This window comes from Helianthus annuus, chromosome 6, assembly GCF_002127325.2.
Source record: "Helianthus annuus cultivar XRQ/B chromosome 6, HanXRQr2.0-SUNRISE, whole genome shotgun sequence".
In the NCBI taxonomy this organism is placed as follows: Eukaryota; Viridiplantae; Streptophyta; class Magnoliopsida; order Asterales; family Asteraceae; genus Helianthus; species Helianthus annuus.
In genome coordinates, this window is record NC_035438.2 from 27,963,107 (window position 1) to 27,976,615 (window position 13,509).

General features: G+C 39.0%; 1 protein-coding gene across 1 annotated transcript; it reads right to left on the reverse strand.

The window, feature by feature from the left end:
- Window positions 1-12,458: 12,458 nt before the first annotated feature.
- Window positions 12,459-13,139, reverse strand: LOC110944576 (proline-rich receptor-like protein kinase PERK14). Its single transcript, XM_022186234.2, has one exon. It carries the CDS (start codon window positions 13,137-13,139, stop codon window positions 12,459-12,461), a length of 681 nt encoding a protein of 226 aa, XP_022041926.2.
- Between the last annotated feature and the right edge of the window lie 370 nt (window positions 13,140-13,509).

Sequence of the window (13,509 nt, forward strand, 5' to 3'; positions counted from 1 at the left end):
TAAATGTGTTCTTAATATTGATTAAAACGTTGAATTGTGTGGGATTATTGATCATAGCATGTTGAGAAACCCCTATGTGTTGATAGCTTCATTATTACGCTGCATTCCTTCGCAGCTCTAAGGCAATTGACTAGGAATGATGGTTGATGAATTTAAGGTTTTAATCGTTAAAATGTGCTTCCATAGACATAAGTTTGGAAGAACCATTGTTACTATATCATTTAGGGTTGTAATCGAACAGAACGAGTGTTCGTTCGCTAAGGGAATTAACATGTCGCGAACTGTTCACTACGCATACGAAACATAAATTTATGTTCTTGTTCGTTTGTTAAGCAAATTTAGTTGTTCACGAATAGTTCATGAACATTGATCTTGAACACAAATGAACACATACAAATAAAAATAAACGTAAAGAATATTTAACTTGAAAATAAAAAATTAAAACATTGTTAACCTTAAACTTTATACATAAAAACATTAGGGATGAGTTCATTTCAACTTTATACATAAGTAGTTTAAAGGCGAATTGGTTTTAAATAATCTCAAATTTCTCAATTTGACCGATGATAATCCCAACTCAGTTATTTGCCGATAATAATCTGAACTGGTCCACTTTTGGCCGATAATAGTCCGCCGTTAAAATAGCTTAACGGAGTTAAGTTTTTTTCCAAATTACAAACCGATGTTTTAGGGGTTTTGATCAGAACGAGGATACGATTCGATTTATGTAAAACTTACCTCGAAACGGTGGTCCAAACAACTTGATTTTTGTTAATTGGAAGTTTATACACTCGCATTGAAGAACTGTTTTCATCATTTGGGGCAGTATTTCGAGGTCAATTTTACATAAATCAACTCGTATCCTCGTTCTAATCAAAATCCCTAAAACATTGGTTTGTAATTCGGAAAAAAAAACTTAACTCCGTTAAGCTATTTTTAACGCAGACTATTATCGGCCAAAAGTGGACCAGTTCGGATTATTATCGGCAACTAATTGAGTTAGGATTATTATCGGAAAAATTGAGAAAGTTGGGATTATTTAAAACTAATTTGCCTAGTTTAAATACAACCATCAAATAATAAAACAAAACACAAGAAATCTACTACAACCACCAAGCGATGAATCAAGTTTAACTAACTTAGACATGATTATTCCAAGTTTAACTAACTTAGACATAATTATCCCAAAAAATGTGTTGCATGTCCAAACTTTAGCTAACTTAGAAAAAAAAACAAGGTTTCAAGTTCTCAATATGTTTAGATAAAAAGTTTATTATTTATTATTTTTTAATATAATCAAACGAACACGAACAAACGCAACCGAATATATTACCAAACGTTCATGAACACGGTCGAACGAACGAGACCTTTGTTCTTTCGTTCGCTAAGCTAACCGAACATAACTTTTTGTTCGTGTCCGTTCGTTAAGCTAATCGAACGAACATAAACGAACTGCCCGCCGAACGGTTCACGAACTGTTCGCTGATCGTTCGGTTTGTTTACAACCCTAATATCAGTATTTATTTGAGTTGTGGTCTATTTGATAAGTTTTTATTCAAATACTGTTGGAAAATCAAGCCTTCGATCAAACGGTATTGAACGAACTTATTCGACTTTTTATTATAAACAATGAAAGCACATACAAATTACAATGAACCTAACCATCTATTTATATTAAACTTAAATTTAACCCTAACACAACTCAAACACTATTAAGTAAATAAATAAACTCCTAGATAAACCTTATTAACTCAAACCAACAATTATCTATAAATAAATAATTCACCAAGAATTATCTATAACCCGTTTAATATTTTTCTTCCGAATTCAATATTAACGTCTTCATTGTCCCCTTTAATCTTGAATTAGACCCGTTTCTTCACATCCGCATCATTATCGACAACTTCAATCCCTTAAACAAATTTGACATCCCTCCTCCTGGGTCACCAGAAATACACCGTTCTTGACCACCGATCAAAGAAAAAACAAGCTCCAAGCTTCTACCATTTTCTTCTTCCCTTGCAAGACATGACAAGATTCAAAGTACCCCATTTTGACGAATCTTTTTCCGTTTGTCTACTCGCAAGTCCGATCTCTTACTTCTGCCAAAAGAACAACCTACACCGTTACTCCGTTCTTATTCTCGGTAGGAAGGACCGGGTCTTGATGTTACCTGGATTGAAAGTTACTAATGCTATATAGTTTATCACCACTTAAACGAACTGAACTGATCACCTGTCATCACTGTCGTCCCAATGGCACTTCCCCGTGACACCCACTGATCCGAACCACCATTCACTTTAGTTTATGTAAAACAGGTTGAACCCTTCTTTGATTGTGTTTTAGCACCCTGTCTGACTCCTCCTTGATAACCCCCCTCAATATCAATTACCAACAAAGACAACAACCCACCGATTGATCATCTTGCGGTAGATAAAATAGCATCATCTATAGGATAAGGTTACAAAGCTCCTAACTATCATGCTTTAAGGGTTAATCTGTTGAAACAGTTGGGCTAATAATAGATTCATATAGAAGTGACTGGGTTGAAAGTGGTTGCACGACTATGAGTGATGGGTGGCAAGATATTAGGCATCGAGAATTGATTAATTTCTTAGTTTATTGTGAGAAGGGAATTTCATTTCTTAAATCTTTAGACGCATCTGATATTGAGAGCAATACTGTGAATTTGTGTAATTTGTTTGCTGAAGTTGCGGAAATGGTTGTGGTTAAGAATGTAGTTCAGATAGTTACTGACAATGCTGCTAATTATAAGGCAGCTGGTAAAAACTGTCACACCCCAACCGATGGCGGAATCATCGGGGCATGGCACTGAGCGAAACAGATTGTCCAGAAGTTTCCACAACAACTATCATTACTATTGAGTTTAAATAACACGTCCCATACCGTATCCCAAATAGTAAAATAAATTATTACAGATAACAACTAGTCAAATATTATGTTCCGACAACTCAGATTCAAATTTAAATAAAAAAATTGTTCAATTGCCTCTAGAGACTCGATCTGCAAGATCTACAGACAACTATGCTCTAGACGCTTATTCTAAGCTCGCCTTCCTAGCAGATAAGCATCCTAATTTCCTGTCACATACGTTAAAATAAAGTCAATACATAAAATGTAAAGGTGAGCATACAAGTTTGATAATAGCATATAGAGTTCGAAATAGTTTACGCATAACCAGCACGTACACAGAGGAAAACGAAGCATGTTAATTATCGATACCAATGACTGCGGGTTGACTGCCCGAGGCAGTTCGCAATACATGATTACCACCGTAATCCATGCAAGTAATTGTCCTTAACAACCCCCGTGTGAACGGGTGCTGAGTCCAAACTATAGTACTATCGTCGTTAAGGCAGGTAGATAGCATTCCACATGTAAACATAACAACAAGCATTCATTTAGTCACGTAATACATGCAAAACGATTAGCGTTTTAATGTCACACCCCAATATTCCACGTATTACCGGTGGGCCCGGCGGGGAGTATCGTGACGTGGTTGATATCATCATTGTCAACACACACAATAATATAGCACAGCGGAAGGCTGGGTAAATAAACTATTACAAACCATACCGTCTGTCGCTGTTCGAGTACATGAATAATACAGACTGGAATGTAATAAGATCCACAGGCGGATCATAATGTACAAAGAAACAAAAACTACAGACTTCGGGTATCTATTGGATTTGCAAGATCCTCTATAACACCCTATAGCTCCAGCCTATTTCGTGAAGTACCTGTCAATCAGTCTTTAGGAAAATACGTCAGTATACACTGGTAAATACAATTTAACTGACACGTTTTGAAAACATTTAAGAAAATTGATTTAAGTGCTCATGGCACAAATCATTTATAACTTGGGACAATCTTTATTAAGATCCTGTATACAGTTTTACATGTTTGTCATACATGTGGGGCCGGTTTGGAAGCCGGACATGATTAACAGACTCACCACTTTAAAACCCACAAAGGAGTTATCCCCAACATGTGGGTTATTTAGCATTTGCATCTATCAGGTGTATGCCTACACCCCGTGCATAGGTCGTGGCCATTTTCAAATGAAATGAGCCGAGGATATCCAGGACACGGTCGTATTAACCCCCAATGCTTATGTTATCAAACAAAACAGATTAAAACGGGTTATGCGGATTTATTAAATCACAATCCGACAAAATAATCCCATACCCGACCAAGCGGTATTAATATACCGTATCCCAAGCCCGTATAGGGAAAATAAGTTAAAAGTATTTACCTGGTGGTAGCAGTAAATTCCAAAGGTTCTTGAAAGGCACTTTTTACCGGAAGCTATTAATCTGTATAGAAGGTTCAATTAGCCTATTAGGATGCTAACGGGTCTTTAATTAAGTCAAGGACTTAGACCGGCTAGCTAGAAGGAAACCTTACGGATCTAAACGCTAGATTAAGCGGAGACCGGGATAGAATGTGATTTAGACCCGACAAGCTTGGATACTTGTATAATATGGGTAAACTAAACATATTCTGGAAAATGAGGATTTAATGATAAGGTTAAGCCCGTTTCGGCTATTTTACGTAAACTAGTCACGTAAACCGATCCGAACGCGTAAAATGCGTAACGGGTAACCGAATAGATTATATACAGCTCTTAATCATTATTATGCTCAAAATATGTTAATATATATGTAATATATTAACATTTATGCCTAAAAGCAATTTAAACCAAAATAAGTCCCATAAGGGTATTTTGGTAATTTTAATGCCCATAAAAGAGTTTATTTATAAAACTGAGTTCCAGGTCTGATTATATTAGTAAAAACATGTACTTTAATGAGTTACATGAGTAGGATACTTAATATATGAAAAATATACCTTTTATTACCAATTATGCACTATAGGGGTATTTTGGTAATTTTACATAGGCTTATAAAGGTTAAAACAGGTTTCTGAGTTTAAAAACTTTAGCTTACTGTAATATTATATAAATTAGCTTAAAATATCAGTAGGTAATGAGTTTTATATGTCAAATCTAGTTTTGACCCATACTAAGTGCTATAATTGCATAAAATGCGATTTAAAGGGCTATTATGGTAAAAATAGGAAATCTGAGATTTTGGTCAGTTTATAAAGTTCAAAATGTTATATTTATCATACAAAATCAGTAGCAAAAGTTTGGCATTAAAATGTTATGTAAAACTCATTTTATGGATGAAAAGGGTAAAATCGGTAATTACCGAAATTAGGCTATAATCCTATGTTATGCTCAGCCTAAAAATAAATAAAAATCTTTAAAAATCCCAAAATATTATTTAACATCAGTAGGTAAAAAGTTTGGTGTCAAAAATCGGGTTTAGATAGGCTTTATGCTAATTGCGCCTTTTAAATACTAAAAAGTTCCTTAATTACGCTATTGAGCATAACTCTCATTCCAGACTTCAAACTGATGTCAAATTTTCGGAACATATCTAAATATCAGTAGCAAAGGTTTTAGTTCATTCACATTGCTAAAAATCTTGGTTTTATGCAAAAAGGGCGTTTTAGGCACTAATGAGCATAATTACGATCAAGAGCATATATTACAAACGATTAGGCACCATGCAATATAACTTCATAGGGTTATACTGCAATGTAATGTGGTCCTAATTGAAGCTTAAAACATGGAAGAATTAAGCTTGAATGGGTCAGAACTGAAAGTCAAAGCAAAAGTCAAGCTTTTGTGACTTTCGGTTATAAACTGCCCTTAGACTATTAATTGTCGGATTAGGACTGATAAAACATGATTAAATATTAATTACCAAGTCATTAGAATGTTAAAATATAATTTAGAACCTCTGGTTTATTAATTTTAATCAAATTTGCAATTTCAGTCCAGTTTGACTTTTTGTCAAACTACTTTGACCCGACAATTAACTGGTCAAACGAGATAATTAGGAGACACCCTTTTAAGGGTTAATCACCTATACTAATGTGGTTTCATAACCACTTTCAATTTGATCAGTGGTTAAGCCACATGTAATTAAAACGAAAGTCAAACTGATTTTACTAAAAGTTTGACTTTATAGTAATTAAGCTAAATTAAACAACTAAACAAGTAATTAGAAGCTTACTAATGGTCCTAGCAATCTTTTCTACACTTGTTACTGATGAGAGCTTCAGAGCAAGTCCCTTAGTGAGTTTGTTGCAAATGTGTTTATGAACACAAGACCAAGCTTTCTTATATAGTGATTTCCATGGATTTAGATAACTTCCAGGTGTTTTAGGAGGCCCTGGGATCATCCCAGGTGTCCTATCTAATGTAATAAACCGACATATAGACCTCCAGATCGATATAACCAAGAATAAGGCGGTGGAACAGATTAACCCACACCTGGCAGCAGGTTTCTGTATCTGGCAGTCTCTCGCGGGCCGCGTAAGCCATAGAGAAGGCTTACGCGGGCCGCCTGGACCAGCTTAACTGGCAAAACAAGTTTCCTTGTTGGCAGATTCAGTCCCTGGACGTTTTTAACCCTTTTTAACTTCGTTGTTGACATATGAGGCCCTTGTAGTTAGTATATTAAGACTCCATGATAAATAAACTAACTTCGTTAGGCTTGGGTTTGTTAAATTTCTTCATGAAAGCAAGTTTCATCAAGTTGACGCTTTTAACCCAAAGTTTGAAAAACATGCTTAACGATCTCGGAATTACGTGAAATTTTTACCACATATTCTCGGGAGCATATTTGAATATTTCAAAGCCTCGGTTTCATTAAAAGGTCACTCAGAGGTCAGAATTGACATATTGACACTTTCAACCTTTGTAATTTATAATCTCTTGATTATTTTCACAAACGGCTTCTTATATCCAATCGATCACCCATTTAAGAATATTTTCTTCACGTGTGGTCATTCAGAGGCCCAAGTTTGGCATGTTGACACTTTTAGTCCTTTCGTTTGCATATTTTCACTCGTTGTCAGCTTTAGTCCCTTAAACTCAATCTTTTGCATAATCAGAGTTTAGGACACGTGTCTATGTATAATTGGACACGTTTTTACGTGGTGTTACATCCTCACCCCCTTAAAAGAAATCTCGACCCCGAGATTTACTAGAATAAGTGAGGGTACTTCTGTCTCATAGTGGACTCGACTTCCCACGTATACTCGGGACCTCTACGAGCGTCCCATTTAACCTTTACTATAGGTACATACTTTCTTCGGAGCTTTTTGACTTGTCGATCCTCGATCGATATGGGTCTCTCAATGAACCTCAAGCTTTTATCCACTTGCACGTCTTTATGAGACATAGCTAAAGATTCATCGGCTAAACATTTCTTGAGATTACAAACGTGGAACACGTCATGAATTCCACTCAACTCCTCTGGAAAGTTTAGCTTATAAGCTACACTGCCGACACATTCGATGATCTCGAATGGTCCAATATATCTAGGGCTCAACTTGCCCTTTTTACCAAAGCGCATCACACCTTTCCAGGGTGGCACTTTCAATAGAACTTTATCGCCTATTTCAAACTTTAGAGGTTTCCGCCTCTTATCAGCATAACTTTTCTGCCTGTCCCTGGCAGCTTTTAGGCTATCGCGAACCTGGACAATCTTGTCCGTTGTCTCAAGGACTATATCAGGTCCTGATATCTGAGCTTCTCCCACTTCTGCCCAAGAGACAGGCGTTCTGCATTTCCGACCATATAATGCCTCAAAAGGCGCAGCCTGAATGCTGGTATAATAACCATTGTTATAGGAGAACTCAATCAATGGCAGGTGGTCATCCCAACTACCACCCAAATCAATAACACATGCACGAAGCATGTCTTCCAAAGTTTGAATAGTACGCTCACTCTGACCATCAGTCTGAGGATGGTAAGCAGTACTAAAATTTAAACGTGTGCCCAAAGATTATTGGAAACTTTTCCAAAAATGAGAGGTGTATCTAGTATCTCTATCAGAGATAATAGTCACCGGTACTCCATGAAGAGCTACAATCTTATCAACATACAACTGGGCTAACTTATCGGAGCTATGAGTCTCCTTGATGGGTAAGAAATGAGCTGACTTCGTCAGTCTATCAACTATAACCCATATAGTGTCATTTCCGTGCCTTGTTTTAGGTAACTTGGTTATAAAATCCATGGTTACCATTTCCCATTTCCAAGTGGGAAGTTCCGGCTGTTGTAGAAGACCTGACGGCTTTTGATGTTCAGCCTTAATCTGGGCACATGTCAGGCACTTAGCTACATGGGTGGCAATAGATTTCTTCAACCCTATCCGCCAATAATTTGCCTTTAAGTCTTGATACATCTTGTCACCTCCCGGGTGAACCGAATATTTAGAATTGTGGGCTTCCTGAAGGATCACATTCCGAAGTCCTCCTTGAATAGGAACCCAAATTCTACCGTTCATTCTAAGAATTCCATCCTTTCCAGGTGTTAACTGTTCAGCAGTTACACCTAACTTTTCATTTGGAAGATTAACTTCCAATACAACATCTTTTTGTGCAGCCAACAGCCTTTCATTCAAATTATTCTTCAACTCAATGCTCTTGGCATTGATTCTAATCGGTTTAACTCTTTCCTTTCGGCTTAGAGCATCCGCAACCATATTTTCCTTACCTGGATGGTAGTGAATCTCGCAATCATAATCATTTAAGGTTTCCATCCAACGGCGTTATCTCATATTGAGCTCTTTTTGACTGAACATATGTTGGAGACTTTTGTGATCCAAATAGATCACACATTTAGTTCCATATAAATAATGTCTCCACAACTTTAGTGCGAATACTACAGCGCCCAGTTCTAAATCATGGGTGGTGTAGTTCTTTTCATGTACCTTTAACTGTCGAGATGCGTAGGCAATTACATTGCCCCGCTGCATAAGTACACACCCCATGCCGGTGTGTGAAGCATCACAGTAAACAACAAAATCTTCAACTCCTTCCGGTAGTGATAATACCGGAGCATTGCTTAATCTTTGCTTCAGGATCTCAAAGGATTCCTGCTGCTTTGGACCCCAGTCAAACTTTACATTCTTACGGGTCAAAGAGGTTAATGGTGCAGCTATTCTTGAGAAGTTCTCAATGAACCTTCTATAATATCCTGCTAAACCCAGAAAGCTGCGAATTTCCGTAGGTGTCTTAGGTATTTCCCAATTCATAACAGCTTCCACTTTGGCAGGATCTACTTGGATACCTTGTTCACTGACAACATGTCCAAGGAACTGGACCTTATGCAGCCAACATTCACACTTGGAGAATTTGGAATACAACTTCTCTTGTCGAAGTAGTCCTAAGATACACCGAAGGTACTTTTCATGTTCCACTTGGCTACGGGAGTAAATAAGTATGTCGTCTATAAAGACAATGACAAACTTATCCAAATACGGCTTGCAGACTCTATTCATGAGATCCATTAATGCTGCAGGCGCATTAGTGAGCCCAAAAGGCATCACTAAGAACTCGAAATGTCCATACCTCGTTCTAAATGCTGTCTTCGGAACATCTTCAGTTCGAACCTTGAGTTGATGATACCTAGATCTCAAATCAATCTTTGAGAATAACTTGCTCCTTGGAGTTGATCAAACAAGTCATCGATCCTGGGTAAAGGATAACGATTCTTGATCGTTACCTTATTCAGTTCACGATAATCAATGCATAGGCGCAACGATCCGTCCTTCTTTTTCACAAACAAGATTGGAGCTCCCCAAGGCGAAGAGCTGGGCTGAATGAAACCCTTTTCGGCTTTTCCAACAAATCATCCAGTTGAGTTCTGAGCACTTTCATTTCCGTAGGCGCTAGACAATACGGAGCTCGTGCAATAGGCGCAGATCCAGGGAGGATGTCTATCCTGAATTCTACTTGCCTCTCAGGAGGTAATCCAGGTAATTCGTCAGGAAAGACATCTGGATACTCTGAAATGATTGGAATATCTTCAATCTTCGGCTTCGAGTCATTGACAGTCACTTGACACATCCGCCCTTCAAACACTGAGATACCTTAAGGATAGACATATTGCTGGGCAAACAATACTGTGTGTCTCCTTGGATAGTGACTGATTCACCGGAGGGGGTTTTGATAATGATAAGCTTTTTATCACAGGCAATTTGGGCTTGGTTATGCGACAACCAATCCATGCCTAAAACTATATCAAAACCAGCCAATTTTATTGGCAGGAGGGACAGCGGGATAGAATGGTTCTTAATGGATATGGAACATCCATCAAGAAGAGTTGAAGCTAATTCTAAGGTACCATCAGCAAGTTCTACCTCATACTTTATGTCTAGAGTCTTAATAGGTAAATTCAACAACTTACAAAACTTATGATCTACAAAAGACTTATCAGCACTGGAATCAAATAAGACTCTAGCATAAATATTATTGATGAGGAAGGTACCTGTTATGACATTATCATCGGTCACTGCTTCCCGTGCCTGCATCTGAAACACCCTGGCATTGTTTTTCTTAGCCTCCTCAGGCTTCTTCGCATTCTTGGGGCAATTGGTCTTGATGTGCCCCTTTTCATTGCAACCGTAACAGGTTGCATCCTTAATATTCTGGCACTCGACAGACTTGTGCCCCATCTTCTTACAAATCCCACATGGTTTAGCCTGTGGGTCTCGGTTGCACTTGCCAAAATGCCTTTTGTGGCAAGTCTTGCACCTGGGCCTATCGCCTGATTGCCCTTTCTTGGAACCAGAGTTCCCCTTTCCCTTCTTATTCGACTGGGAGGACTGATCATCCACTCTCTTCCTCTTTCCTTCATCTGTAGTCTTCTTCGCCCTACTCCTCACAATATCCAAAGTGAAGGATAAAGATAGATCCATAGCGGATCTATAGGTGGTTGGCTTTGAAGCCTTAACATTTCCCTTAATTTCAGGGGCCAGACCACCAATAAAATGCGCAATGCGCTTGGGCTCAGGTGTGACTAGATACGGTACAAGTCTCGACATGGAATTGAAACTAGTCACATAGGACCTACAGTCCAGATCCTTCATCACAAGGGTGAGGAAATCAGTTTCTACACGCTCGACTTCATGTTGAGGACCATAAGCATCCTTAACCAGATCAACAAATTTCTCCCACGAGAGATTATACAGATGAACTTTCCCGGTGGACTGTACTAACGCTTTCCACCATGTAAGGGCATCGCCCTTAAAAGATTGGGAGACAAACATGACCACGTCCTCTTTAGCACAACCGCTAATATCTATCACCGTTTCCATCTCATCTGACCACTTCATACAGTCTATCGCCCCTTTTTCTCCTGTAAAGTCTCTTGGCTTACAGGAGACAAAATATTTGTAGGTACAACCCTTGGTGTGCCTAAGGGTAGGCTCAAGAACAACCTGCTTCTTGGGTACACTACCCTGGTTAGACGAGTGCAGGGACTCACTTTTCCTGTGAGTATGTGGTTGAGAATGGGTTCTCGAAATAGTTTGAGACCGAACAACACTCGGCTCCTTAAACTTTGCCTCTACCGCTTGAGAAACTGCAGCGATGATTAAAGCTTGCAGTTCGGCACCAGTAATATTGATTCTGGTGTTGCCTTCTGCTGGATGACTATTTGCTTCCTCTGAGCCAGTCATTTCTGAATGCTATAATATAGACAATAATAATATTTTAAATTACATATAGATTCATCGCATTGATGATCCAATGGCCATGGTATTATTACACCATTTAGACCATTTCAAATCATAATTAAAAGTTAATAGAATACATTATTCTATACATTTTTAGACAAGGAAAAATAGAATTTTCACAACTGCCAATGTCATAAAAGCATTTTTATTTATCATTAAACTCGTTTCGAAGGACATTAAAATAGCTTAGAAAGCTTGTCACAAGAACAAGTTAAGATCTAACTAACGATCTTAAAGATCAGTGATCTTTTAAGGTTTGAACGAAGTTCGTCGCCTTTTTGACAAGAAGTTTATAGATTGAACTTTCATTGTCATTTTTACGCCTTTGCTTAAAAGCATGCATCTCAAATGGATGTCTTGGCGTATACATCATATAGATGTTTACTAGCCATGATTCGCATTGATCATTTTGGCTTTATGTGACTTGGGAAGATCCAAGTACCCTTTGGAAGCTTGTGTGGTTTCTCGTACCGCACAGGTGGGAATGTTAACATGTTTTCAGATGTTAACAGAGATTTGCTATCTTAAAAGGTTGTACCATCATAGCCAATTAATACTTTGGCTAGGTTATACCTCTAAGAATTTCTTTGGCAGATCAATTATAAATTGAAAAGAGATAACAGGGTGTAATAAAATACACAATTAAAAACCAAAGTTGAAACTTCATTAAGAGAAAACAAATACAACTGCCCTAAACGGGACTTAGGAAAAGACAAACTACCCGCGCAGGGGCATACAGAAAGGAAAATAAGTCTACGCAGGGACTTGATACAAAACTAAACAAATGTCCACGCAGGGACACGATTACAACAAACAAGAAAATAGAACAATCCTCTACTTCTTCTTCCCTTTGATAAGGTTCGCAAGGCCTTTCATGAAACTAGTATGCCTTTCCTTGTTCTTCCTAGCGTTGTTTTCAACCTTATCTAGCCTCTCCAGAATTTCTTGAGTTTGTTGCTGTTGCTGTAGCTGCTGGGGAGGAGGTGGCTGGTACGACGGGTACTGGTAACCCTGAACCGGGTATCCAGCTGGATGCATAGGAGGGTAAGTAGAAGGATAAAGGTGGTGATACTGCGCAGCCGTAAGGTACGGGTCTTGAGATACATAGTCCAAGGGGTACCCCGATGGGTTCTCATAAGGATTGTACCCGGAAGGACCTGGGTACGTCGGAATTGGGTTATCAAAACCCACAGGCGGCTGAGGTAGTGCATAAGAAGCTTGCGGAGGATTAGCCTCCGGTGCCGCGTTTGAGGGCCCACCCATCTGGGGGTCCTCTGGAATAGGGGGATAGGAACTCGAACCATGAGGAGAACTGAAATGGGGTCCTCCTCTCACGGGCATGCGTGCGTTCCTCCTTCGCCTCGGAGGCTCGGGAGGTGGCTGCAGTGGCTGCTGTGGTGGCTCCTCTACTGGGAGTGGTGGTGGTGAGACAGCTTGGAGTTGAGGTTCTTCCAAAGGTGGTTGGGCTGGAGAGCTATGGTAAGATGGGGTAAAGAGCCAATCATATGTAGCCATTTTCTCCTGGAAGGAGTCGGGCCCACGGTATGGGGATCCCTGAAACGGAGACCCACCAGATATGCTAATAGGGTGGCCGGGGTTCCTGTTTGCATCTCCGGGTCGGGGTCATCATCCATTTCCATTTCCTGAGAGAAATGGTCCTCAGGGCCCAATGGGTTGTAGCCAAGAAAATCGTTAACATAATCGGCTGGGTTGAACTGTCCCGGGGAGTAGGGGGAGTCAGAATGATGAAATGAATGGGAATGCAAAGAGTTATGAGACGGGTAAGACTCATGCGAATGGTGAGATTGTTGAGAGTGGTGAGAGTGTTCGGGCTCGTTTGGAGCAAACGGTCTGAAAGACGGATGAAAAGAAGGCGAAGAGCTTA